The sequence below is a fragment of the Canis lupus genome, chromosome 10, assembly GCF_003254725.2.
Source record: "Canis lupus dingo isolate Sandy chromosome 10, ASM325472v2, whole genome shotgun sequence".
Classification (NCBI taxonomy): domain Eukaryota; kingdom Metazoa; phylum Chordata; class Mammalia; order Carnivora; family Canidae; genus Canis; species Canis lupus.
Window position 1 is genome coordinate 68,914,896 of NC_064252.1, and position 27,543 is coordinate 68,942,438.

At 55.2% G+C, this 27,543-nt stretch overlaps 1 protein-coding gene and 1 long non-coding RNA gene across 3 annotated transcripts in view; one reads left to right on the forward strand and one right to left on the reverse strand.

The window, feature by feature from the left end:
* Positions 1-27,543, forward strand: part of ANTXR1 (ANTXR cell adhesion molecule 1) — a 197,838-nt gene that overhangs the window by 136,725 nt on the left and 33,570 nt on the right. For both annotated transcript variants that reach the window (XM_025470233.3, XM_049115925.1), the window contains 4 exons: positions 1,201-1,242; positions 8,937-9,032; positions 9,564-9,731; positions 18,093-18,173. In XM_025470233.3, the coding sequence (XP_025326018.1) occupies positions 1,201-1,242; positions 8,937-9,032; positions 9,564-9,731; positions 18,093-18,173 (387 nt within the window). The remainder of the gene's footprint in view (positions 1-1,200; positions 1,243-8,936; positions 9,033-9,563; positions 9,732-18,092; positions 18,174-27,543) is intronic.
* On the reverse strand, positions 15,394-26,288 carry LOC112674043 (uncharacterized). Its single transcript, XR_003145187.3, has 3 exons — positions 22,816-26,288; positions 22,266-22,372; positions 15,394-20,827 (listed from the first exon to the last, which is right to left on the reverse strand). It is a non-coding gene; the product is annotated as an uncharacterized LOC112674043 (long non-coding RNA).

The following is a 27,543-nucleotide window of genomic DNA, read 5'->3' on the forward strand; positions in this document are numbered from 1 at the left end:
CACTACGGATGATGGTAGTGTGGGTGACAGCAGTGGGGATCAGAGCCCCGATGAGGCCCCCAAATCCTCCAGGCAAAGGAGACATGCGTTCAGGAGGGAGAGGTGAGGAAGACCTGAGGCCCAGTAGGAGCCAGGTCAGCAGCCAGGAATGCTCTCCATCGAGAAGACTGAGGATCCGGTCGGTCCTGTGGGCAGTGCGTGAGCACCTATCCTGGCACTAGGACATATAGAGACATGTAATGAGCTCTCTATTCACCAGAATCTTCCAAGGAAGACACTGCATGTAGGGGACCCAAAATTCTAAGCTTGAGGTAAGAGGAGGGAGGCTCCAGGGGACGCGGTGGAGTCCCAGTAGGTCATGGCCAAGCTGCTTTGTAAAAGACTCAATCCTGTTAACTGCAAAGGCTTTCCTGGTACGAACGAGCTGTACAAGCTGGGGACAAGCAGGAGGAGCCACTGCTCGCTGTCACCCAGCTCTCCTCCTCCCATGTGTCCGTCGCCCTCTCGTTGCTTAGAAGGGGGTCTGGTTGCTTTCCATGCCCAGAGTGACCACATAGCTCTCTTCAGCCCTGATGATGGGCAGGTTGCAGAACATACTCTTATAATATCGTCGTTGGCATCTTTGTACCCCTTAAATGTCAGGGCCCTGAAAGAAACCCCCGAAGACCCCCTGGTTGCCACCCTCTGCCGGGAATTGGTGTGCCTGACCCATCATGCCCTCCCTCCTTGGGTGGGTACCATTCGGGGCCAGGGGCATCAGAGAGACCGCCAGCACCCTGGGTGCGGGCCATAGCTGACCCATCTGGGCAGCACCATCTCCTCTCATACCTGCACGTGGTTGCATGGACAGATACAGGATTCGACGCACGGATGACTGGATGAATGTAGGAGTGAATAAATTTGCAAGACAGCAAATTTGCTACCTGGGCGGTGAGAGAGGAAACTGTCACTGGAGGAACATTTTTTTTGTTCTCTGTATAAAGCAGGCACCACTGAAAGGGGAACCCAGGGTCGGGATCACGCTCTAAGTAACTGAGCTCTTCTGCCCAGAAGGACACATCATGGCACGGACGGAGCCGTCCTTGCAAGGGCCCATCACTGTGGTGACTACGGCCACGCTCCCAAGGTGCTTCTAGAGAACAGGTCGCCAGAGATTTCCACTGACTTGTTCTTTCTTTCTTTCTTTTTTTTCTTTTTCAGATTATCAAGGAGGTCCCTCCGCCCCCTGCTGAGGAAAGTGAGGTAAGTGACTGGAGCTGGGTGCAGCCAGGTGGGGCGGGTGGTCAAGTGGAGCAGAGAGCTGGCAGGGCTGGCCCAGCACTCAGGCCCCCACAAAGCAGAGCTGAGTCGGGCCCAGGCTCCCGCTGCACCTGAGGGAGCAGGGAGGGCAGCCTTGGGTCCTTCCCGAAGCTGAACCGGCAGCCGCGGACCGAATGGTATGGGAGGGTTCTCCACCTGCAAAGGTGCAAACACAAGGATGCTCCTCGATACAGTTTTCTCCTCTAAGACAGGCCCTTTAGGTTTCTCTCTTCCCTGCAGGGACCTATGCTTCATGTACGTAGATCAGGGCACATTTGATACATTTTCCAAACAATTAGGGATTCCAGGAACAGCCCGCTGTGGAGGTATTCCATTTTTCTTTAAGACAACGTTACCTAAAGATTTGCCAGGCCGTAATAAAAATATATTGGCGGATATGCTAATATGCTGAACTTGCTCTCCTCAAATCCTCATCATTTAAAGGAGGAGAAAGCATCTTAGACTCTGCCACTAATTGGCCACCAAGCAGTTCTGGTGCAAGCTTGGCCTGGGGTAAAACCTGGCAGAGACGTTAAAGGCTGCCGGTGGGAAGGAGCACCCCGGGCAGGAGCACCCCGGGCAGGAGCACCCCGCTGAAAGCTTTCCTGCTCCTCTGAGCACTCCCGAAGCAGCGGGCCTCCCGGGATGCGTCACTCGCCAACCTAGAAGCCAGGGTACGGGACTGAAAACGTAGCAGAGTCAAAAGCTAGAGACGTGAGAATTCAAGTTCAATGCCCTCAGTCCCTCAAGTCTGTGTGCGCTAACCGAGCGCAGCCCCCTCACCATTCCTGTTCCCCGTGCCTTTGTCCAGTTCCCTGCAGACAGAGAGAATAATGATCGAATTTAACATTCCACGGGGCTGTTCTCGCCTGAACCATATGCTCGTAAGCCAAGGGATTTAATAGCTGCAATCAATTAGAGCACATATTGCTGGAATGCAAACTTTCTGCCCAGAAATCAAGGGAGGAAATTACATTGCTTTGCAAAGAGGAGGGAGGGGGGATAAAACCCTCTTTACATCCACAAAAGACTTTCTCTTAATCCTCCAAGTGGCGAGTTCCAGTTTGGCTGTGTTTCTCTTGTGTGCAGCTGTCTCGTGCTCCCAGAGGGAAATAGGGCACGAAGCTTCTGCTTGATGAAGGGTCTCTGTTTGGCCTGAGGTGAAGAATGTTCCCTCCCCCTCCTTTGTGTTCAGTTAGGGGCGTTTAGTTGTCTCTCTTTCTTCTGGTGCTGACTTCGCGTTTGCCTTTGGAAGGTGGCCTGGCAACCGCTGTGGCCGAAATACGCGGGGGGACTTAGGTGCAAGACTGTGGGATATGACTGACCCAAAACCACCGAATTTCAGCTAATATTTCTGTAGAAGTCCTGCTTTCACCTGAAGAAGACACACCTGGTTTCTGAAACAGAAGGACAACCTTGGGGGACTCGAGGTCTAAAGGGTTGTGTTAGACCTGAAGGGTCTGGCCGGGGCGGGCCGCAGGCTGCGCTGATGATCACTCAGCCTGTGGGTTGGCTCTGATGGTTCCTTGGTGTTGGGAGTCAAGCAGCCCGTATCTCCTTCTTTTTTTTATTTTTTAAAGATTTTTATTTATTTATTCATGAGAGATACAGAGATAGAGGGAGAGGCAGAGACACAGGCAGAGGGAGAAGCAGGCTCCATGCAGGGAGCCCGACGTGGGACTCGATCCCGGGTCTCCAGGATCATGCCCTGGGCTGATGGTGGTGCTAAACCGCTGAGCCACCCGGGGATCCCCTGAATCTCCTTCTTAAGACGTTTCAGCAGGAAAAAAAAAAAAAAAAGAAAGAAAGAAAGAGATTCCCCCAGGGAACAGATAACATAATTTAGCCCTACAAAGGATCTTACACCGTGCCCTGAAAATCACGGTCTGGATCTAGACTTCTAGAACCTTCTCCTCGCCAGCTTCCTGCATTCACATCCCACCAGCCCTTCAGGCACAGCTCCTGTGCTACTTATCTCCACAAAACACACCGGAATTCTCCCCATCAGGACCAGTTTTTCATTTCGGCCTCCTCCGCCTTCCAGAGTACAGGACTGACCTTTTCTTCTGCATCAGAGTTCAGGATCATTAGCCACTTGAAGGTCAGGATCTAAATCTCACTAATCTTGGGCTTATCCCCCAAGAGCTTCTCGCAGCGTGTGACCCTCAATCAATGGCCCTGCCATGTATGGGAACGGGTTCAGCATTAATGATCCGAACTTCCATCCATTCTATAAGCATCAGGTCCTAAGGGAGACATCTCTGCTATGTAAATAGCTAGACGCAGAATGAACACGACTTCCTAACGAGCCCCCTCCACGGTGGGGGATATCGAAATGCGTGACATAAAAAAGTGTGAGATTCCCAGCAACCAACACGGATCCTTCTGTTCAAGGAGAAGACAGAGAACACGGACTTGAAATGTCAAGACCTCGATGACAGCAAGAAAGCTCAGTTTTAACGACCAAGGGGGGTGGGGGGGGGTTCCTGGGTTGAGCGTCTTCTCTAATTGGCAGCAGAGGGAGCAGCGTTCCCCGCCAAGCCTCCAGCTACTCCAACTTGTTGGCGGTTTAAGGGGGAGCCAGTAACGGAGGGCTTCATCTGCTGCTCTGGTTCCAAGTCACCTTTCATGGATTCCGGGACTATGTGGGGCGGGAGGGCGAAGGCTGGATGCACAGTAGAGGCATTGACAGCGGGCGGCCCTACAACCAACAGCAAGCCCCTGGCGTTGAGTCACGAGCTTATTTCCAGGTTGGTGACCACGCTCACTCGTCCTAACTTCTCTGTGGCGAGAACTTTTTAGGTGGCAAAACCGAGCTGTGGGAAAAGCACGTAAGTTGTGTAGGGCCAGACACACTGAAGCCCTTCACAGCTGGGTCTACAAGGCCAGCCGGAGTAGCCTCCCGTTCTGCAGGGGTTAAGAGCCACGCTACTGCCAGGCTTCGTCTCTCCAGTGGACATGGAACACGCGCTCTCATGCGTGCTCACGCCCACCCACCCCCACACACGTACGCTCCAAGCAGAAGTCCTAGAACATGCCCAGAATTCAGTATTCTCTATTCCAATAGTTTTAAAAAAGGAACACCACTACGGAAAAAAAAAAAAAAAAAAAAAAGTAAATACACTCTTCTTCGTGTTAGAATCCAGGACAGTCCTGGATCCTTAATCACTGCGCGGCGTGAACAGATATGACGTGGGGTCGTGACATGTTAAATGCAGCTCAGACTGGAAAGCTGGTAGCTTAGCCGCGACAAAGACAAGTGTCGTTGGATTTCTCCGACTTGCCGGTTCGCTGCTAGGAGTTCCTCCCCGAGCTGACACTGAGGGTGACCTCTCGGCTTAGCCCCAGAGACCTCGGAAGAGACGCTTCTACTTGGGGATCTGCGCTGCAGGGCCTGGTGGGTCTGGGAGTTTCGGTGGCCTGGGTCCTATGTCGTCGCCCTCACAGAGCACGCTCTTCTATCGATGCAGACGATCTTTTTGGCAGCTTTATTCTTTTTGTTCTCTTCATTTTTCTCAAAATACAGCAGTCTCCGCGGTGGCTCAGCTGCAGTCGCTTGAGAGAGTAAATGAAGGAACAGACGAATAAAGGGCCCTGGCTTGCCTGTCCCGAGGGCGGGAGCTGGGTCGCGGGAGCTGGGTCGCGGTTCCGCGGGAGGTCAGGCCCACCTGTGTCCTCAGGCTCGGTTCGGTTACTCGTCCCTTTCTGCAGGCAGAGCAGTGCCTCGAGCCCGGGATCCCGGGCATCGGGGGGCATCGGGGAGCATCGAAGGACATCGGGGGGCGTCGGGGGCATCGGGGAGCATGGGGGGCAATGCAGAAGAGCTGCTGCTCTCAGGGACACCAGCGGGAGGCAGGAGGCAGCGCAGTTGGGAGGCTGGTGGAGCACAGTGCCGGGTGCCACAGGGCCCCCCCTTAGGGCCCCCCGCTTAGGGCCCCCCCTTAGGGCCGGGCCAGTGCGAGCGCAGGCTGGGTGGCGCTGTGGGCCCGGAGCAGGGCTGCTGGGGACGGGCAGGCGGAGCGGCACCTGCCACCCGAGGAACGCACTCGCCTCCCCGGCCCGCTCCTGGTCCCGGCCACCGCGGCCTTTGGAGTTTAAGTGCACTGTCCCCAAGGGAAGCCAGCCCGCCCCAGAGGCTGCGGTGGCTCCGGGCTCTGCGGGATCCTCCTCTGGCTCCTGCCCTACCCCATGTCCTCACCTGCTAACCGGTGCCCACCCCCACCCCAGCACCCCTCACAACACCCTCCGAGGCCCAACAGTGCAGGCGCAGGTTAGGGTGCAGGTACCCCCTCAGCGCCCCGCCCCAGGCGGGTCTGGCAGTCGCCCTCCGTTCCTGCCACTTGGCTCCCGCGGTACGGGCAGCCTTAGTCAGCCTGTCCTTGGCGGACGCCAGAGGATCGGCCTGTGTGCCGGTGGCTCTTCCCACCCCGCCACGTCCTCGAGGGCAGTGTCACCAGGGCCCAGGACACACTCTGCACCTCATCCAATGTGGAGATTCGCTTCAGGTGCCGCCGAGGTTCTTAGCGGGGATGCTGGGGACGGTGATCTCACCCCATCAGCTTTGGGCCACAAGAAAAGACACATCAAAGATTCCCTTCTCTTCTGAAGATTGCAAAACCCTCCGGCCTCTAGAATGTGTAAACAGAGCCATGGTAACTGCAGGGAAATTCTGACTCTCCCGTCGGTCAGACCCCGGGCCTTTGTGTTGTCTTTGCTGTTGTTGTTTGAGCTTGGCAGGCAAGCCCGGGTCAGGGGATGACACGGCAGGCTTGGTGGAGCAGATGAAGCCCTGGCATTTCCTGTTGTGGGAAGGCCAGCGCCTGCTGCATATGCTCGGGAGAGCGGAGACCAGAGCCTAGGGCAAGTCCTTGGTGGGAGGGAGGGCTTGAGGAAGGGCAGGGGACGGGCATCAGGCACCAGGACAGGACGGCAACTCCACTGGTCCCTTCGTTTCTCCAGATCTGACTGTGCAATGAAAAGGCTCCAGGAAGTGGTCTCCAATGTTCTTAAAAAAAAAAAAAAAAATTAGGAGACTCATAAGACCATTTCAGTTCCCTGTTGAATAAAACAGCTTTATTTTTGGAGTTTCTTATGTTCTTGGTGCTGCTGTGTTGAGTTTTGGGTCATAGCATTTCATCGATCTCTCTTGGAAAACTTGACGAGACCAGCGGTGAAGCCGTAGTTCATAGCTGACCCACAGGCACCCACCTAGGGATCGTTGAGCCCCAGGTCTGAGACACCTGAGATACCTGAGCCTCTGGGTTTAACATCCTAAGCCTTCCGAAATTCTATCAAGAGGCAAAATACTGTGAACTTATATTTGGGGCCCTTTGGTTTTATTACTTTATCACATCTTACAGTTATAAAGCCTCAAAAATAGCAGTACGAGGGGAGAGAGGTAGAAAAGTAGCCTTCGTGGGGTACCGTCAAATGACTGGGACAGCAAAACCCAAAGGACAAAACCCAGACCTTTGCCGACACTGAGGAACAAACGAGAGTGAGGTTACCTGGGCTCGAATGCAGCTGTGCCACCCAGGAGCCGGGTGACCCGAGTCCCTGAACCCGTCTCTTCCTTAAACGGACCGAATAGCACCACCTACCGCGCTGCCCGCTGTGAGATGAGGAGGTTGATGCATGTAGAGCGCTTGGAAGAGCGACTGGCACATGCATCATAAAGGCTTCATAATTCAGCTGCTGCTTATGGCAGGTTTGGTCCCCGCTCAGTGACCACCTCCCGTGCGCCAGGCTCCACTCGGGACCTAGGATACCAGGGGCGACGGATCCACTGTGCCTTCACGGCCCACCGTCCCATAGTGAAGGAGGACAGATCTGTTTCTAAAAGGCAGACAGACCAACCCAAGTATTAGCTGCCCAGATGTTGCACATGCCCTGGTCTGCTGCGATCATGTCCTTTAAGGCGTATAAAACGTTTAAAATTCTTTTCAAAAGAAGCCTGCCCATCCCAAGCACAGCAGGTCACCCAGAGAGTCTTCTAATGCGTCAGTGTGTGGCTGCTTTGCTTGGTCACCCCTGGCTCCCTGTCCCGCTGGCCGCTTGACCTTGCTCGGCTCCCTGCCTCCTGCGTGCGAGGCCCCCTTCCACACGCTGGGAGAGTCGGGCCCACCTGGGACTCCCCTCTGAGCCCCTGACGCGCCGGTCCCGCCAATGCAGGCTGCAGGAAGCGCAGGCCTTTGTTCTGAGCAATTTTGGCCTCTTTGGCTTCCTCCTCGGCTCTGCAGAGACTCCTTTTCCAGCTTCCTTTCTTCACCCAGGAGACGAATCCTGCCACCACCCTGTGGCCCGTCCACGAGTGTAGGTGATGGTATTTTTCTCCCCTCCACAGGATTAACTACAGGGCTGAGTTAAGGAACAGTTTTGCTAATTATCCTTCCCGTTCCCATCCATAAAGTTCCAAGTTCCTCTTGTTTTCTCCATTCATCTTAAGAAGTACAAGAAGGGCCAACTTCCCGTCACTGAGCCATAAGTTGCAGACACTGAGTTAACTGCTCTATTTGAATGGTTTCATTTCATGTGTTTGTAAACTCAGCAGATAATTCTTGGGTACCTCCCGTATGCTAGGTGCCATTCGAAAGGCTAAAAATGCAATGGTAAACAGGACAAATAAACAGAAGCTTCCATGGAACTTACATTCCAGCCTGGACAGACCAACAGTAAATAAATACGAGGCGATGGTGGGATCCATTATGGAAACTGAAACAGATTGATGGGATGAAGAGACTGGGGCTACTTCAGAAGGACGTCGGACATCGTCCAGGGAAGGCCTCTGAGGAGCCATAGGAAGGAGCCAGCCAGGAGAAGGGCAGGGGGACAGCATTCCTGGGACAGCTTGTTCACAGTCCTCAAGATAGGAATATGCTCAGTCTTTGAGGGAGAGAGAGGGGGGCAAGCAGGCTGGAGTGCAGGGAGGCGGAGGGGGCGTGCTAAGGAAGCAGGCTGGGGAGGCGAGCGAAGGCCTGAGCTTGCAGGGCAGAGCTGGGCTCGGGGGTTTCCTCTCTGCTCTGTGAAGACCGGACTGGAGGCGAGGAGCACGACAGGGAGGACAGTTAGGGCGCTACTGCAGTCTCCTGGAGAAAGTGCAGGGGGCTTGGGACCAGTGGGGTGGGGTGGGGATGGAGACTTGGGGTCTTCCAGAGTAAGGTCAACAGAAATTTGCTGGCAAGCTGAGATGCACTGGGGGAGAGAGGATGTAAGGGTGGCTCCAGGCAGCGGGGACAACCATAGGAGGAGCAGGTTTAAGATGAGGATGTGGGATCCTCGAGATGGTTATTAGCCCCCACCCCGGAGACGTCAATGTCAAGTCAACATTTGGGTTCAGAACAGTCGGGGATGAAGACATAAAGTCATCAGCTCTAGATGGGATTAGACAGAAGAGGAGGGATGTACAAGGGAACGGCCCCCAGGACTGTGCTGCCACCTAACCAGGTAGTTCTGCTTTGACCCCCCACTCTACGGTTAAGGGAGATAAGCCCAGAAAGGTTCAGTGACTTGTCCCAAGGAAGGCCCCAGAAGCTCTGGGGAGTAACCCAGGCAGTCGACTCCCACCCACTCTGCCAAAGTGGACTCAGACATGGAGCAGTTGTGCTTCGCCTCCTTCATGTATGGCGATCTTTCTGCAGGAGGAAGACGATGACGGTCTCCCCAAGAAAAAGTGGCCTACGGTAGATGCGTCGTACTATGGTGGGCGAGGCGTTGGAGGCATTAAAAGGATGGAGGTGAGAACACCGCTGCATGTACTCACATCTATTTTCGGGCTGGCAAACCGGGTGAAACTGGTGAAGACTCATACCTGAGGTCTGACGGGGATGTGGATCATTAGGCATCCAGTGGAGACGTGGCACGTACACCCCCATTAACTGGGCTCCCCCGTATGTCGCCCACCACAGAGTCAGAGTAGTTCTGCTCAAACTCATCTGCCCAAACCCCCCGATGGTTTCCTCTCTCACTGGAAAGAAATCCCAAGTTCTTTCTTACCCGGGCCTGTGGGGCCTTGGCACGTGCTGTCCCCGCAGCCTGGAGAGCTCCTCCCCTAGACGCCCATCTGCCCGGCTTGCTCTCTCTGCCCCTGCAACCCTTCCCCTTTGCCTTCCTCCATGCCCTCCTCTTCCCTGGCCCTCAAAACCCAAAGGAATTGGGGAGTGGGGAGCACTCACAGCACACATCACGCATGTATGTACGATGCCCATTCCCCGGGGCTGTCACACTTTATTTTCTCATTTTGCTTTATTATCCGTCGTTTATTTTAGGTTCGTTGGGGAGAAAAGGGTTCCACCGAAGAAGGCGCTAAGTTGGAAAAGGCAAAGAATGCCAGAGTCAAGATGCCAGAGCAGGAATACGAATTCCCCGAACCTCGAAATCTCAACAACAACCTGCGACGGCCCTCTTCGCCCCGGAAGTGGTACTCCCCGATCAAGGTATGCCTCTTTCTACCCAGAAATCCATCATCACGCCGGATAAAACACTTCCATAGTAAGAATCAGACTCTCGACGTGATGAGATACCAAACGAAATTCCAGATTATCACAAACGAACACATTTCTAAAATCACGGACCTCTGAGAACAGATACTTCCTCTCTCCGTTCCCACAGTATCAAAGTTGAGAGTAGGCTGGCAACCTAGCGGCATGCAAGGGGACGGTGAGTGGGGAGACCGGGGTAGTGACCCCGGAAGACAGCCACGCGTCTCTGTGACACCTCCCCACGTGCTCGGTAGAAGGGCCCACTCCCTAACCAAAGTGGCAGCTTCCCCTGGAGGCCTTATCCCTCTTCCTCTTGCCGCGACACGAGCCCATTCCCTTTATCCAAACCTCCTGCCCGTGTGTCAGGCCCTGGCCATGGAGCTCACACTCGCTCTCCCAGTCATGAGCAAAACCCCTTTTTTCCTCCACTGTCTCTCTTGCCCCCCACAGCTCCAGAACTTAAACCTCTTTGGCTTATTAGAAAGTGTACGTGAGCCAGAGAGGGTAAGTAATGCTGCCTGAAGGCTTCTTTCCTCTTCCTCTTGATCTTCCTCTGCTTCTACACGGCAGACAGAAACTGGGCCCATTGCAAGGCCCCAATGGAAGACCCCATGGAAGAGCCAGCTCCCACCACGCACGTGCCCCCGTGTGCCCACGCGGCTTTCCCCCTCTGCCGACGAGAGCAAAAATAACATTCGTCATTCACTACGTTACGTGCTAACCTTAGAGCAGCCCTTGTCCTATGAAATCAAAGGAAATAACCCTATGAAACGATGGAGAGAGGCGTCCTTGGTAGTCGCCCCTTCTCGGCCAAGCTGGCTAGCTCGTGCTCACGCTAACTGCGGGGTGTTTTCACCTTCGGTTTGCTGTGTTTAAAGCGAGGAGATTCTTTTTTGAGATAGGTCCCTCCCCGCCGCCCCGCCCCCTCCGGGCCATGGCTTGAACTCGGGAAAGATGTGGGCGAAACGTTGCTCGCTTGCCTAACAGCTGTTTGCATCTAATTATTTTCTCATGCACAACATGCAGTGGCGTGCGTGTGTGTGCAGACAGGAAGGAGCCAAGCAGAGGCTCCGAGATGGACAAGAAAGGGAATTTTCTATTGTGTCGTTTTTAGGAATCTGTACCTTGTGACTAACCCACGACATACTTGGTGACAGCCAGGTTGTCATTCCTGTAATCTTGGATTCTGAAAGAACGTTAATTCCGTTTGAGGAATCCAATTTCTGCTCGAGAGAGCATGTTATTCCTCTACGAACTGGTGGCTTAGGACCGAGTTTTATGAAATAAATAGGGGGACGAACGACCAGATTTAGGAATCTAAAAACACTTGGAACTGGTATCCACTCAAAGCGAGGATTTGTGGCACACCTAGGACGTGCTGGGACCTGCCAGATACTCCGCACCCAGGTTCTCCAGCCTGGGTGAGTATCAGCGGTACCCTGAGAGCTTTCAAAATGCAGGTTCCCAGGCCTAATGCCTTAGAGCCTCACAAAAGGCTTTCAAAGGCACGCAGGCCATCGCCATGTGCTTACTTTTCCTCATCCGGGGAACTCCTTTTCCCCCCAGCGCCCCTTTTTTTAACATCCAGACTCCCTAAGCCATAGCCCTCCATTTGCCTCCATTTACTCTCCCCGCCCCACAGCTCGTGCTCTTGGGCCTCCTCCCTCATCACTGTGTTGAGCTGCTGGTTCTCATCGCGTGGTCCCTAGAGCAGCAGCATCGGCCTCCCCCAGGAACTTGCTGGAAATGCACATTCTCAGGCCCAACCCAGAGCTACTAAATCAACAACTTTGGGGGGTGGGGCCCAGCAGGCTGGGATTGAACAAGCCCCATGAGGACACTGTCACCAAAGGTCCCAGCCAGGCTTCTGTAGGAGGGTCCCCGAGGGCAATAACCTTGGCACCTGGCCAAGAGACCGTGACCATGACCCCAGCCATGTGCCAGAGGTCTCCGCAAGCAGACCCACGTGAGCGTTCGCAGCCCGTTGTCCCCTCAGACACAACCGCTGGATTAATGTGAAGTGGGAACTCACAGAGACAGCCAGGTGGCAGTGGGAGCTCTTGCACCCTCAGGCCTAGGGGACAAGGAGGGGAGATGGTGCCATCGGAGCCAGTGGCCAGGAGGAGAGGCCACCCAGTGGGAGCTGTGGCCATAGAGAGGGAACCAGCCATCTAAACCTGCCCTGACACCTGTTTTTATGCGGCCCACAAACTAAGACTGGTTTTTCTCCTTTTTAAATGGTTCTGTAAGTTCCCCCATACTATTCCAGAGTTTGCCTCTAGAGCTACAAAGCTATAAAGCCTAGAATATCTACTTTTTGGACCTTTACAGAAAACGTTTGCAGGTCTCTGTCCTATAAGAATGCAGCCGCTGGAGAAGGCAGGGTCTCAGGGAGGGAACAGAAGGAATGAATGCCCCCGCCTCTCCCCTGTCTTGCCTCAGGGCCGTCTGGTACCACCTGTTGGCCAAACCAAAGGAAAGCCAGGAGGTGTTATCTGTAGGCCGTCCGGCTGCTGGGCAGAGAGCTGGGAAGGCAGAGGAAGGCCGGGAGTGGATGGGGGCCGGCAGGTCATGGAGCACGACCAGTCTACCCTCTGCCCCGCCGTAAACAGGGAGAAGCCTCCCACCTAGTGCCAGACTTTTAAGGGATAGTGGGGAGACTCTTTGTTGCCCCCAGTGGAAGTGGTCAGAATCATAGACATCTTTAAATGTATCGCACCTGACTCGCTTTTCGCATGCGTTTCCTGAACCAGATGTGGGGAGCGGTGAAGCAGGTGAGCGCATTTGCTAAGCGAACCCAGTGGGGACTCATGGGAGAAGTCCACCTTGGGCTTCTCTCCACCTCTCCCCAGTCTAAGTCAGGCACTGACCACAGCAACCACACTTCACCCTCTCCTCATTCCAGGCTCATGACCGGGAAATTTTCCGATATTTGGCCTTCATTTTCCTTTGCTTGGTTTTCACCCCCTGGATTTACAGCACCCCATGCTTCTCATTAAATTCGGACTGACCATTTCAGACAAGTTAAGTAATGCCCAGCTACATGGCCTCCAGATAGATCAAAACCAGGACTGTTGTCAGGTTTGCTGGAAGGCTTGCAGCCTTTATAGAGAAACCATTTTCTCCCTTTCCAGTAGCTCCTCCACATGACTGGAAATGACAGGAATGACAGCCGAAGGACAAAAGCCAGACCCGGGATGGCCAGGCAGCCGGGCTGCTCTTGGCAAGAGAGCCAGACGGTGAAGGGGCAGGGTCAGCCCGTACTACTCGCGGGGCCTGGACGGGGGTGGTCTTCTGTCCTCTTCTTTCGCTGGCAGGCCAGCTTCATCCCTGGCCTCAAAGCACCTTGACCTCGTAACCAAGCAGCGTTTGGTCATGAAACTGCACATGACGGACTCTACGTAGCCCAGGAAGACGCACCAGAGACTTAAGTGTTGTCAGATGGGCTGTTGAAGTCCAACAGACTTTTTTTGTCCCTCTCTGGCTACTTTAAATAATAGCTCCAAACTTTTTTTAAACAAAGCCCGAAACTAAAAAAAAAAAAAAAGAGCAAAACACAAAGCATCTTGTGTGAATGTCTGTGAGTGTGTGTGTGTGTGTGTGTCCGTGTTTCCAACATTATTCATTTATTTCTCTTGAGGAGAAGCATGGGTCACAATATGCACCCCGTATTCTAAGGTGTAAAAGTTCCGGGGCTAGTCTGCGACGGGCCTGTCGTGGAGCTGCCCTCAGATTCTCTACCTCGGACTAACTTCCAAGCAGCTAAGGCAGACAGACCCGCAGAGGAGACACAGCTGTTGTCCGACCAAAATCCTAAAAAGGAGAAAAAAGGAAGATCGGCCACAAACCCCAGGCACCAGGATGCCACACAGACATTCCCAGCCCTGTCTTATTGTTTAGGAAGGAGAAAAAAAACAAAAAACGAGTTGACCTGGAACTCCCCGTTTGCCCGCCCTCGTGGATTAGGTGGTCGGAGCCCGAGGTGTGCTTCTGGAACCTGGAATTGGTAAATGTCTCATGTTTTAGTCAAGATGTGTCCACCTGAGATGAAAGAAATCTGTGCCTGAGTGTCAGCGCCTGTCGTCGGACACAGGTCCTGAGGCTGATGGGGACGTGTTTGTTTCTGCTTCCCGGCAACGGTTGGGCAGTTCTCCCGGGGGGGGGGGGGGTGACCAGTGTCTGGAAATGCGTCCTATGAAGAGGCCCACGCACGATGGACACTCAAATCTGAGATAAGCTCAAAGGCCCCTTCCTCCCAGACTTGGGGTGAAGCCCAGGGACTGGTCAGGAAAGTCCCCTAAGGCTTTTCCCGCCCCAAAGGGATATTATTAATAACCTCGTTAGCTGCCGTCTTGATGACAGGCTTCTGCCTCGATTCAGGAAAATAAAGGCTCCACCAGCCGTCGTTATGCACCTCTTCTGGACCTCAGAGATAAAAAAATCATCCTCTTCTTGGCTATAAACACACTTCTCCTATAACTGAACTCCAGCTCTTGCATAAAGCGTCACCTGCTGCGGGAGCAGAGGGAGGTGTCCGGAGGGGCAATTACCCAGATTGTTTCCTATGCCACAGACGTGGGACTTTGGGCTCATCTGTGGGGCCCCTGCGACTCAGAACCCTGAAAGCATGGCCTCACCTGGGCCAGAGCCGCCCAGTGATAGCAGCTCCCCCTGGGGAAGCACTCACCTGAGTGAGACGCACACTGCAAACCGGACACGGTTCCAAGGGCTTCCCTGCACTCGCCCCTTTGTTTCTCACATCAATCCCCAAAAGCAGAGACGCCTACTACTCCCATTTGCAAATGGCAAGCTAAGGCACGGAGAGGTTAGGTAACTTGCTAGTAAGATGCTTCTTGGTTTATTTTATTAACTGCAAAAAGCATCCATTTGAACTAGCGATGAAATCAGTTATTAATCAAAAAGGAGAAGGGACTGGGAGCCTAGAGGCAAAAGACCAACCAGGAAACTGTTGATAGGATGAGTGACAGGGGATGAGGGCCTGGGCCTAGGCAGCGGCCGTGGAGGCAGTGGGGCAGGAAGGACGGGACGCTGGGGCAGGAAGGACAGGACGCTGTGACAGAGACAATGTCCACAAGACATGGTTGAACTTGAATATGAGGGGCTGGGGGAAGAGGGAGGGGGCTGGAGGAGCACAGGACTGAGGACGGGTAAGGTTCACATTATTGGGTTCTTAACACTCCGTATTCTGGTCGTTTCCATCTTTCTACACAGCCTCCCAGATGATCATTTTAATGACTTCCCCGTGATCATAAATAACATTTAACAAATCCTTCCAATGAGACGAGTATCTACCCCCGATACCTGATTGTAAGCCTTATAGCCAGCCTACGGGGTAGATGGCAGCATGGTGGCCCACTCTGAAGATGGGAAAGGGGAGGCTCAGGGAGATGAGCCAGCTTGGCCGAGGCCGCAGACCCGGGAGGGGCAGGGGACAGGCCCAGAGTACAAATGCAGGTGGTCTGGAGCGTCGCTTGGGGCCGCAGTGTCACACCCAGACGTGCGGCCTCCAGGAAACCGGCCCCGGTCCCGATTCTCACGGCGTTACACATCGAGGTGGTCTCTGCTCTTTGACTCTGCATGTAGTTTTAGCTTTAAATTTCTGCAAATACTCTTTCAGCCCCATCTTACTGCTCCTCGTTTGTGAAGCAGCTGAGCGCTTAGCGCAGAGAACGCTGTGGGTGGGCTGATTGCAAGGACACATTCTGGGCGTCCCCCAAACTAGGAAAAGAAAAGAGGCATTCGTCCAGGAAACCCACCTGGTTTTATCCTGAAATATAAATACTCGTCCCAAAGAACCTTAAGGGAAAACATCTAACTGATGATTGAAATGGTTTGATGTGGAAAACCATGCCGAACCCCGCAGCAGCCCCATCCAGCTTTCTAAAGTCATTTCAAAATATTTTTAGAGGCTGTCGTAAGTACTTTGCCAAAAGAGATGAGAAACTTTACACTTAGCAAGACAAAGCTTAGCCCGCAGGAACTTGAGCAACAGTTGACAGAGGTTCGGGAGCAGGCTTTTTTGTGTTTGAACACAACCCACCAGAAAACAACTCCAGGACATGAAGTCTTCAAGATGATGCTTCCGCGAAGATGTTCTGTGTCAAGCGACTTGAGGTCTCCGGACTTCCCCAGCCTTTTCGGCACCATCCTGGAGAGACCTCTCCCGGCTGATTGCCTTCAAACGTGCCTCACGGACACCCCAGGAGGAAGTATAGTTTGGCCCAGTATATACCCATGAGCGTGTTGGGTGTGCACACAAACACCCACCCGTGCACATACTCCTACCCGTTTCACTGATACAGATTTGACACAAAATTAATAGTCCTCTTCTCCATGTGCAAGTGACTCAAGTATTTTCTTCCCTATTTTATTTCTTAAAAATTCTGGTCCTAGTACACAAAATTGTTCCATGAGGGCTTGAAGAGTTGCAACCGAGAATTTAGAGACCCTGTCCCTAAAGGACCTAAGTGCAAGGTCTCCAGCCCGAAGATGTGCACGAAGAAGAATCTACAGTTGGTGTAATGGAAAGGGTATGAGCTTTGGAATCACAGGGCCATGGGGTCCATTCGCACCTCTCCGATTTCCACGCTCTGTGCCTTGGGCGACTGAGTTGTTAGTCTAACCTTCTGTTTCTTCGCCATAATCCTTTTGGACTTTGGCAGAAGACACTTGTGAAAGCACCCAGCCCAGCACTGAGGAGTCATTCATTCATCCAGCCAGTATTTACTGAGCGCCAGATGCTCTCCTGGGGCTGGGCATACAGCAGCTGACCAACCCGGTGACCCCTCTGCTTTCACGGAGTTGACATTCCCGTTGGCAGAGACAGACCAGAGGCAAATAGACATAGAATATGTTTACATCAGGAATTAGGGCCCCTGGGGGGCTCAGCGCTGGAGCATCTCCCTTTGGCTCAGGCCGTGACCCCGGGGTCCCCGGATCGAGTCCCACATCGGGGTCCCCACAGGAAGCCTGCTTTGCCCTCTGCCTGTGTCTCTGCCTCTGTGTGTGTGTGTGTGTGTGTGTGTCTCATGAATAAAAAGATAAAATCTTTTAAAAAACAAAAATAAAAAGAATACGTCAGGGATTGATAAGGGCTGTATCAATCTCCTATTGCTGCTATAACGAACTACCACTAAGTGACTTAACACAATTTATTATTTTATAGTTCTGGAGGTTAGAAGCCCAAAAAAGATCTCGCCTAAAATCAAGGTGAGGCCAGGGCTGCATCTCTTTTAGAGGCTCTGGGAGAGAATCCATCTCGTCTTTTCCTGAGTCTAGAGGCTGCCCACACTCATTGGTTTTGAGGCCCCCCTCGCCCCTCTCCAAAGCAACCATGAGTTGAACCTTTTTCACACGGTATCACTCTGTCGGCACAACTTCTCCGACTCTGACCCTCTTGCCTCCCTCTATTAAGGCTCCACATGGTCCCATTGGGTCCGCCTGCACAATCCAGGATAATCTCCCCATCTCAAGATCCTTGCCTTAATCACATTTGCCAAATCCTTTTTGTCATGGAAGGTGGCATGTTAAGGGTTAATAGAGCAAAGCTAAATAAAGGTCATTGTTTCCCTTTAGTATTTGCAGCAGGAGAACTCAGCCTCACTCAGCCTAGCTAGGGAACAAGAATGGCCAGAGGCATTGGACTCCCTTCATCCCACACTCAGAGGCTCACTCTTCTCAGATTCAACCCATTGCTACAGTTCCAAAGGGGTTGTGATTTGGGGCAATCCACGATGTTTGTAATCTGTCCCTTGAGCCTGGGATTCCCGAGCAAGTCGTAGGTGCTGAGTGAGCCAAGGGGAGAGCCAGGGATCTGCATCCCCAGGGCCTCTCACTGGTCTTGCTCCGTCAACATTTCTATCCAGTCATTTTCCTGAATTTGTCATCATTGTTGCTTTGGTGAACTCTGGGCATTAAGTGGAAAGAAGAAACTGTGGTGAAAGTTGAAAAGATAGATTTGTGGTGTGGGGATATATCCAGAAACGGTAAAAAGCAAAAGCTTTTTGAACATGAAAGAGCTTCTCTGTGTTTGCAAATCTGGGGCTGCCCCAAAGCCTCCAGTGTCCCCTGCATGAGCATCAGGGCCGTCTGTTATGTGTCTCTTCTCCCCCCAGGCTCCTGCAGCCCGCATTGTGAGCTCAGAGCCTGGAGAGTCACTCAGCCTGTTACAACCACATTGCTAGTGTATGCTGTTCACATGACTGAAGAAGCATGGAAAGTTCTACATGTCTGTGCTGGCCACTGCTCTGGTTTCATTTGTAATCTCGGTGCGCTTGTTGTTTTTGTTCTTTTCAGGGAAAACTGGATGCCTTGTGGGTCCTACTAAGGAAGGGATATGATCGTGTGTCTGTGATGCGTCCACAGCCAGGAGACACGGTAGGATTCATTCATGATGTCACACACACTGTTTTTCTCTGTCCCTCTGACCTTGCTGAACTAGAATAACTCAGATATATCCAGCTATTGTTTTATGTTGTGAGAAATCAGACACGAATTTTCAAAATTCTGGTATCTATGAGACCTTGAGCGTTGACTTGTTTTTTCTGGGAAGGATTTTGACAGAAATACATTGAGTTAAACCTCCTAGGACTTGAGCTTCTTCATCTGTAGGTACAGTGAGTGGAAGAGGTAGGGCTGGATTTTGCCTCTGCAGCAGCAGTGGCCAGTGGTGACCAACAAGATGCCAGGGCCACAAGATGGGGCGGGGAAATGGGGGCCACAGAAAGCTCTCACCGTCTTCCAGGAGGTATTGGGCCCAACTGGTTCAAGACCTCAGGAGGGCCTTCTGCCCTGGTGAAGATTTGTCCCAACATGGTCAGGGCCAAGCTTGGGGTGTCTCCCAACTAAGAGGAGGCAGAAAGGGAGGAGCCAGCAGAGACCCTTGGAAACCATCTGGCCCCTCTTCATTCTGTCAGTGAGGAAATGGAGGACAAGAGAAGCTGGTAACTGGTTCCGTGTACACGGCATCAATGCTGGAAACAACTCCAGTTCCGCCAACATCACGCTATTGCTGTCTTCTTGCAAGAGCTGGTCTCTCTTCCCTAAATTTCACAAAACAAAGCTTGGGACCAAGTGCTCCCTGAACTCCCAGCCAACGGCATCGTCCATCCACTTGTCTGGGAGTCGGGCATATTAACCCACAAGCAAAACACGGGCGCCTGGTTTGGAACTCGTTTCACTTCAGGCAGAGAACTTCCTTCTTGGTGGGAAAACCCCAGGCAAGTTACTGAACCTCTCTGAACTTCATCTTTATAAGGTAGGTCAGGCTTGGGCTGGTTGGAGAAGGTAATGTCTGTCAAGGGCTCGGCGCAGGGGTGAACGCGCAGCAATGCTCGGTCAATGGCAAAGATGATGGTGGTTATGGACTTCGTGCTCTTCTGCACGAAGGGTTGATGCCGAAGTTCAGAGCACATTGCAGTGGACGTGCATCCGGGATACCCACTTGTTGGCCCTGCTCACTCTTCAACCCGGCACAACTCATAAAACAGAAAAGCACCGCGTATTAGGCAGGCCCCTCTTCCTTCGCGCTCAATTACGGGGGGGGGGGGGGGGGGGGGGGGGGGGCAAGGGGATTTGGTCTAAAGTTCCATAGCTTGTACGATTAGCTGTCCCTGCCCCCCGCTTGTGGCAGGGGCAGCAGGCAAGTACGACGTGACAACAACCAGGCCATACAAGTGCGGGGCTGACTTGGCCCCTCTGGGATGTGGGATTTGTCAATAAGAAACGTAAATAAGAACGCACTGTGATAGCAAATTGTAAAGTACGGGCTCTCCCGTTAACAGAAATGAGCCTGGGCCATAAAGTTTGTCCTCGGGGTGGTATTTGGCTTTATACATCTGGTTTCTGTGGGAAATTAAGAAAGTTTTTTTCTTTTCTTTTAAGTGTGCATGAGACTCATCAAACATTGAAAAAAAAACCAAAACAGTGAGATACCTCAACTCAGGTTCAGCGGTACTGTTTTCTCGTGACGTGATACGTTGGTCAAGTATGCAGGCCCATGTTCTTCAGGGCACCTGAGAAGCCTCTCCGCTAGGATTTGTTAATCCAGCTGACCGGCTTGGCAGAAACCGATTCATAAGCTGAGTCAACCTGAGTAGTCGTAGGGGAGGTTATCGTGGGTAAGACCCCAGACGCAGCACCCGCTGGCGTGAAAGGGCTAACGGGTTAAATGCAACCACGATGGGGCAGCCCCGGTGGTGCAGCGGTTCAGCGCCGCCTGCAGCCCAGGGCGTGGTCCTGGAGTCCCAGGATCGAGTCCCACGTCAGGCTCCCTGCATGGAGCCTGCTTCTCCCTCTGCCTCTCTCTCTGTCTCTATGAATAAATAAGTAAAATCTTAAAAAAAAAAAAAAAAAAAGCAACCACGATGGAATGCAAACCGATGGAGGGTCCTCTAACGAATCCCACCTAAACCGAATCTCTTAACCTACTGGTTTTGAACCAAAGTCGGTGTTAACAGTCGAAGATGGTCTCCACACTTTTGAGAAACACAGTACCCCCTTGAGTTGTCGTTCTCCGATCGCACAAAATAATAGATTTGAAGGACAGAAGGCCTAAGCACTAGGATGCATTTGGCCGTAGTCTCAGCCCTGTCCCTAACGGATGGTCTGGCTTGCGTGTAAATGGGCTTTCCTTATAGAAATCCTGATAGTTTTAAGGCACAGGGGAGAAAGCGATGCAGGGCATTGTGTCCTTGTAGTCGTGACGATGGCCGCAGGCACCTTGATGTCTGCGTGGAGCTTCAGGAGAAAGGTCACAGAGCGGGTAGGAAGGGGGTTCGAGGCTGCCCCGCGGTAACCGGGAAGGAGTTCCAGGGCAGGGACGACTATGTGGTAGCTTGGTCCACGTGCTTATTCTTTTTTGTTTTGCATAATCCGGGAGACTCGCGACGGATCCGCATCACTTGCTCGGTGATGACTCTGTAAGAATTCCTCAGCACTGATTTATGGGGCTGACCACATTTTCCATAAACTGAAGATGACTACATCCCGGCATGTGCTCGTGAACAAGAGTCACAGGTTCTGAATTTTTCCTTTAAAACAAAAACAAAAACAAAAATCACCTAATTGCATTCTCGGTTGCGTTCTGAATTGTTTCAAACCCATGTGGCGCTCACAGAAGCCTGGCAGTCCTTCCCCGATCCCGTCCGCCCCGTCCGCCCCACGGTTAACCCGCCCCAGCTGTGCAGACGCACGCGGGGCCACCAACAGAGCCCACGGGCTGAGGGCCTCCAGCCTCCGCCAGAGTTGAAGGCTGGGGATCCCGAGCCTGTGGCCACCCCGTCCCTGGGCCTGGCGCCCTCAGCCTCGGAGCTGTCCGAGCTCCCGTCGGGGGGACCGGGAGCGGGGCCACAGGGGAGGCAGGAGCTCTTGGGTCTGCCGCCACCCGTCTTCCCTGCTCTTCCTAGGGTGGCCTCACCGTCCTACAGTTCCCAGGTGCCCACCAGCAAGGCTCTGGGCCTAAGCAAAGTGCCCGCAGAAGCCGCTTAGGCAGCAAACCAGCAACACGTGTGATCCTAAAACATGACGAGCTCGCTAAGTTCTTTGCTGAAGCCATCCCCCCGCTTCCAGTGGAGAGCTGTGCTGGGCTCTTTCTAGAACACCTGCCTCAGCCTAACGCTGTGGGGCTTCACACTTGCAGTGACCGGGAAAAAGCCCCCCCCCCCAAACAGCTTGATTTGGAAAGACTCCCCTAATTGCAAACACAGGGATATAAGGGAACTTCAGAGATCAGGGTCCTTGGAACCCAGTGGCTTTCAGCCTGGTGGCACCTTGTGATCACCTGAGGAGCTTTAAAACCCCAACGTGGGGCGGGGGAGCACCCGGGGGGGGGGGGCCGTCGACGGAGCCTTGGACTCTTGGTTTTGGCTCAGGTCATGATCTCAGGGCACTGGGATCAAGCCCCGCAGCAGGCCCCACGCGCCGCAGGGAGTGTGTGGAACATTCTCTCCCTTCCTCCCTCTGCCCCTCTCCCTGGCTGCACTCACTCCTTCTCCCTAAAAGAAAGAAAGAAATCTTAAAAAAAAAAAACCCCGCTGACCCCAGAGTCCCATCCCATAGGTTCTATTTCACTGATCTGGGATGAGGTCTGGACACTGGGATTTTAGAAGCTCCCCAGGCGGTTCTAATGGCAACAGGGTTGAGAACTGCTGCTCAGGTCCAGTTCCCTGTTTTTCATCCGAGTCGGCGCCTTCTCCTTCCTTCTCCTTCCTTCTCCATCCGTGTGAGGGCAGCTGTGCACACGCCTCCAGAAGCCCCGGGCCCACGTCGGCCGGGCACGTGGGAAACGCACGGCCACCATCTGCGTGGGCTCCCCCCGGGAGGATGGTCCACTTGGACTCCCGGGGGGAAGGGGTGGCAAAGAGCAACTGCAGCTCCGCCTCATATGGTTTCTCCTGGATGCAGTTCAATCAATGCATTGGCCAGTCCCCCCCCACCCCCACCCCCACCCCCCAACCCGGTTGTTTTTACCTCGGCCGGAGCCATCCCCCTTCATGTGCCCTGGGAGGGACCCACTAGAATTGGAAGTCTTGTCTGTTTTCAGCTCGGGGAGGCCGGGGAGGCCGTACATTCCATTACTATCAGCAAGAACAAAGAAAAAAAAATAGCTTAAGGCACAGTCTGAGCTTGTTTTGCAAGGCGGGGCCTGGTGCAATCCCAGGAAGAGCCACAGGAAGCGCCCCGGATGGGGCCCCCCCCGGCTGGGCCCCGGGGCTGCGACAGCCTGTCCGGAGGTGGCTGAGGCCGGCTCCGGCCTCCGAGGCAGGTCCCTCAGGCCCCGGCCCCCCTCCACCCCCCCCACTCCCCACCCCCCCCCCCAGGCCGAGGCCACCACCACCAGCAGTGAGGCCCCGGCTCACGGCTCCTGGGCGCAGCTCCGGCAGGAGCGGCTGTGCCCGGCTCGTCCCCCCCTCCGCGCCCACCGTCCCTGCGGCGCCACCTCTCTCCTGCTCCCTCTCTCCCGTGCGCCTGCCCCCAGACACTCTCGCGTCCCACACCCGTCGGGCTCCCCAGGACCCACCTCGGGGCCACGCGCCCACGGTGCCCAGGAGAACGGACGGCGGCTTGGCCTCCGGGGTGGACGCAGGGCTTGGAGGCCGGTGGTCACGGAAGTGCATGGCGGTCACGGCAGGTCGGGGAATGACGACGACCTCTAGTTACGGAGCAGAAACTGAGGCTTGGGCGGTGGTTACCTTCCCCGGGGACGCCACGCCGGGGACGTCACAGGACCCGTGTCCCCCTGAGTGGCCGCGGCTCCCGGCTCTCGGTCGCGCTGCCGCCCCAGGGAATGAAGAGGTGGGCCAGACCAAGAAGGGAGGGCACGGCGCCCGGACGGGGAGGGACCAGGGGCCGAAGGACTAAGTGTCCCTGTCGAACTGCCCGTTGCAGAACCGAGCGAGAGCTGCTTAGGCGCCGGCACACGTCGGGTTTCGGGGACGATCTGGGGAAATGGACAGTGTGGGCATCCAGAGTAGAAAGGTTGGTTGACATCCCGTGGGACGTTCACCTCGATTCTGCAGTCCATTGGGGTTTGGTTTTTTTTTTTTTTTTAAGATTTTATTTTATTTATTTTATTTTTTTAAATTTTTAAAAAATATTTTATTTATTTATTCATGAGAGACACAGAGAGAGAGGCAGAGACACGGGCAGAGGGAGAAGCAGGCTCCATGCAGGGAGCCTGAAGCAGGACTCGATCCCGGGACCCCAGGATCACACCCTGGGCCAATGGCAGGCGACAAACTGCTGAGCCACCCAGGGATCCCTCCTTTGGGGTTTTTTGAGAGATTTTATCAAGTCCTCCCTACACCCGACGTGAGGCTCGAGCTCACTACCCCGAGCTCAAGAGTCACGCGCTCCACTGACGGGCCCGCCGGGCGCCCCGACCCTGGGGTTCTTACCAGTAATTTCCAGTTCACAGAGAAGCCTTTTGCTTTTGAAACTCCTACCTGCAGCTTTCCCCCGAATTCACTTCACCGTGTCTCCCGTAAACCCCCCTGTTCCGACGACACCGGGTGTCGAAGGTCAAAGGAGCAGAGCACAGGCAAGAGCTGCCGCCGTTGGCTCGGTTCAGGAATCCGCTCGGGCAGCAAGGGCCGCTGGGGCCACGAGGGGCTCTGCGGGAGGTGACGCGGGACCCCGGACAGACGCGGTCGGGGCGGCGGAAGGGCAATCACGGGCAGCGCAGGGCGCAGGGGGGCCGCTGGGACTCGGTCCGGCAGCCCGGGTGGAGAAGGGCCAGGTCATGGGCCTCCAGAACCAGGAGGCAGCCCGCGGGTGCCAGGGGGCCACAGTGGGGACCGTGAGGTGGGCGCAGACGGGATTTCGCCACCTCGATGGTCAGACCGGGGAGCCCGGGCCTGGTTCTGTGCCCGCTGCGCACTGATGCTCGTCCGGGGACGATGTCACGGCACCAGGTAGACCGTCCTTCACCAAGTCCTCTCTGATGCAAGCGTGACTCCATATTAACCGCATGCGTCACGCGTGTGTGGGATTGGGCCGCAGGTGTCTTGTCCTGGAGAGCCGCCGGGGGACAGGCGTCATCCGATGAGCCCGGAGCCCGTCCGTGGGGTCGCCCGGCCCCCCGCGGGGCCCTGAGGCTGGAGGTCAAGTGGTGACGCGGGGGAGGAAGGTGAGGGATGCTCCACCGGGAACTGGCTGGGGGGCCCCCAGTTCAATCCCGGGGCTACCCCGTGGCCCCGGTTACGCTCCCCAGCTTCACTCTCCCCGGGCGTGATAGCGATCCCCGATCGCCACTTCCCTGGGCGTCGTCAGGGCTCAAGAAAGTGACACGTGTCGGTAGCTGGAGCAGGTGGGAGTTCATTTCCTCCCCTCCCCTCCCCTCCCCGCCCCCGGGACGTTGCCATCAGTCTCCCAGGAGTCCATCGCGGCTCGACGGGAACAGAAACCTCCGTGGACTCGCCTTGGCCGTGTCCGACGGCGCCGAGGCCGGAGAGCCCAGCTGGGGACCGTGCAGGGCCTGGCGCCGGGGCCGGTCTGCTCTTGCCCCCTGGACGGGCCTTTCATACTGGCCGTTTACACGGACGAGCTTCAGATTTGCCGTCGGGTCCGTCGGCAGCCTGCGGGCGCCCCGTGGGCCTGGAGACGCGGTGCCCCCGACTCCCGACCTTTGTACCGACGTTTTGTGAGAGTGGATCGTCGAAGAAAAAGAGGAGGAAAGCAAATTGTAAGGAAATGTTCCTCGAGGGTGTGATTTGTCTTGGCAGAGCACCTTCCTTGGATACTTGTATCCTCAGTGGGATCTAGTTCAGTTCTCACCCTTGGAAATCTTTCCTTCATTGTCTCGTTGGAGAGGGACGTGAGTACTTAGGATTCTTGGCTTCCTTGCCCGAGTGATGAAAAGAAGTTCAAGTCACCCTATGTCCCCAGCGAAAACCAAACTGTACCCAAAACCTGCCGAGGTGGCTGTTTCCCGAGACGTCGGACCCAAAGTGGATGCTTCGAAACACACCATCCTGAGGTTTTTCTTTTTCCTTTTTCCTTTTTTTTTTTTTCAAATTTTTTGTTTTTTGTTTTTTTGCACCAACGTCCTTCCCTGCGGTCAGAGATCCCTCTAAATTCACAGATGTGCAGGCGGCTGCTGGGGTGGAGGGCTGTCCCCTCCCTCGGCGCCCCCGCCTCTGTCCTCCGGTCCCCCACAGCCCGACCACACGCACACTCCCCTCGTCGTCGTTGTCGTTGTCATTTTACAGCTTCTCCTAGGACGCCCACGTTCGAAGGGCCTCATCCCCCAAACGGCTGCAGCAGTGGAAGGTCAAGTCCTGGTGTCGAGCCTCAGTTGCCCCCAGAGAAGCGAGGCCCAGGGCCGGGACAGGGCCTCATTTTTTCCCTTCCAAACCGCGTCAGGATCGAGCGAGGCAGGACTCGGTTCTAGAGTCAGGATCGCACCCGAGCCCGGACCACTTGGGAGGTTGGCAGCTTTGTCCAAGCACATGGTCGTGTCCAGCGGCTCGCGCGGCTGCCGTGGGCCTGGGGACGCTGGGGAAGTCCGTCTGCGGGGACCCTCTGCGGGGATGGGCCTCGGCCAAGAGCCGCCCGCACCCCACCCGCTGGGAGCTGGACTCTGGCCGGCGGTGGGGTCACAGGGCCCAGGGCGCGCCGCGTGCAGAGGGCCACCCCCGACACCAGCCCCTGAGCACGGCTCCCCAGCGTCTCCCAGCCGCCACCTTCCTCCGTCCCCTGTTGGCCCCTGGGGAAGATGAGGCTCCGGTAGTCAGGGTCACACAGGGAATTAGCGGAAGGGGCTGGACCAGATCCCATCAGCCCCTGGCCGTCCCTGCGGCCTCACCCCTGCAGGGGAGGGGGGTGGGGATCGGGGAGGGGCCAGAGGTGGGACAAGGCCCGATTCTGGAAATACAGCGAGTCCTCCCTTCTGGCCTCGCGCCGCGCCCATCACCCAAGCCTCTCCCTTTGCATCCTGCCCAAGGGGACGGGACGCTCCCGTCCTCCCCACAGCCCGCCGCCCTGCACGGGTTGCACCCCCAGCCCCCATGCTCCCTCCTGGCCCCCCTCCCTGCTCCCCTGCACCCCCAGGGTCTTGTGTAAGACGGAGTGCACCCCCAGACCCCATCCTCCCTCCTGGCCCCCCACCCTCCTCCCCTGCACCCCCAGGGTCCTGTGTAGGACGGGGTGCACCTCCAGCCCCCATCCTCCCTCCTGGCCCCCCTCCCTCCTCCCCTGCACCCCCAGGGTCCTGTGTAGGACGGGGTGCCCCCCATCCCCCATGCACAATCAGGCCTGGAGCTCCTGCTGCACAGCAGGCAGCCAGGAGGGTGTGAGAGGAGGGAGGTGGGCCCCTGCCCTGGGGGTGCACATCAGAGTAGGCAGGAAAGCAGGGTCACACTGCACCAGACGTGTGGTGGGGGGCAGTTCGGGGCACCACAGGGGCAGGGGGCAGGGAGCCGTGACCCAGGCTTCCAAGGCGGACACCCGAAGGCCAAGCTCTCCTGGTGAAGTGGGGGGAAGCCATCCTGCGGGGGGCACGCCTATGTGCAGCCCCAGGCAGGAGAGGCCAGAGGAGGAGGCCCAGGCTGACCTTGGGACCGGAAGGGGAGAGCAGCCTCACCCCCCTGCTGGCTACTCCCGGGGTTGGGGTGCTCAGCACCAGCTGCGGCCTCGCCCCCCCAGGGTCCCCCAGGCCCCTCCTTCCTCGGTGCTCACAGCTCCTGCAGCCAAGTCAGTGAAAGCCAATACTGACCTTCCTTCCTGAAGAAGCTGTGATTTTAGCAACGAGATCATAGCTCTTTTTTCCCCCCCAAGTTCTCTCCGCACTGAGGACGGGGCTCAGTTCACCTTCTCGTCCCAGGAATTGTGAGTCTCTGCAACCCCCAGGTGCTCACAACCGGCTGCAGACTTCCGCGGCGTCCCCTTGGTAGCAAGCGCGTTTGCATTTCCATAATGGGCCGCAATGTCGCAACAAACCCTCTGCCTTTTAATGAGGAGAGCGGGCCCACCCTGCCTTCTAGGGGCGTCTTCCAGGAAAAGGAGGCTTAACAAAGGCTATTAGAACATTAGCTTTTCGTTGGGATGGCTGCCCCTACCTTCTGTCACCGCCGCTTACTGATAACTTTGACTTTTTGCACAGTTTAGTAGAAAAACAACTCTCTGACTTTACTAGGCTCGCTTTTCAGATTCGTTCTTACGGGATTTCCTTAACGTTTCGGTGCTTCTGTATCTTTTCCCTTTTGGCTGATGCCGTGGATCGCAAGGCCGCGTCCAGAACCCACGGTGC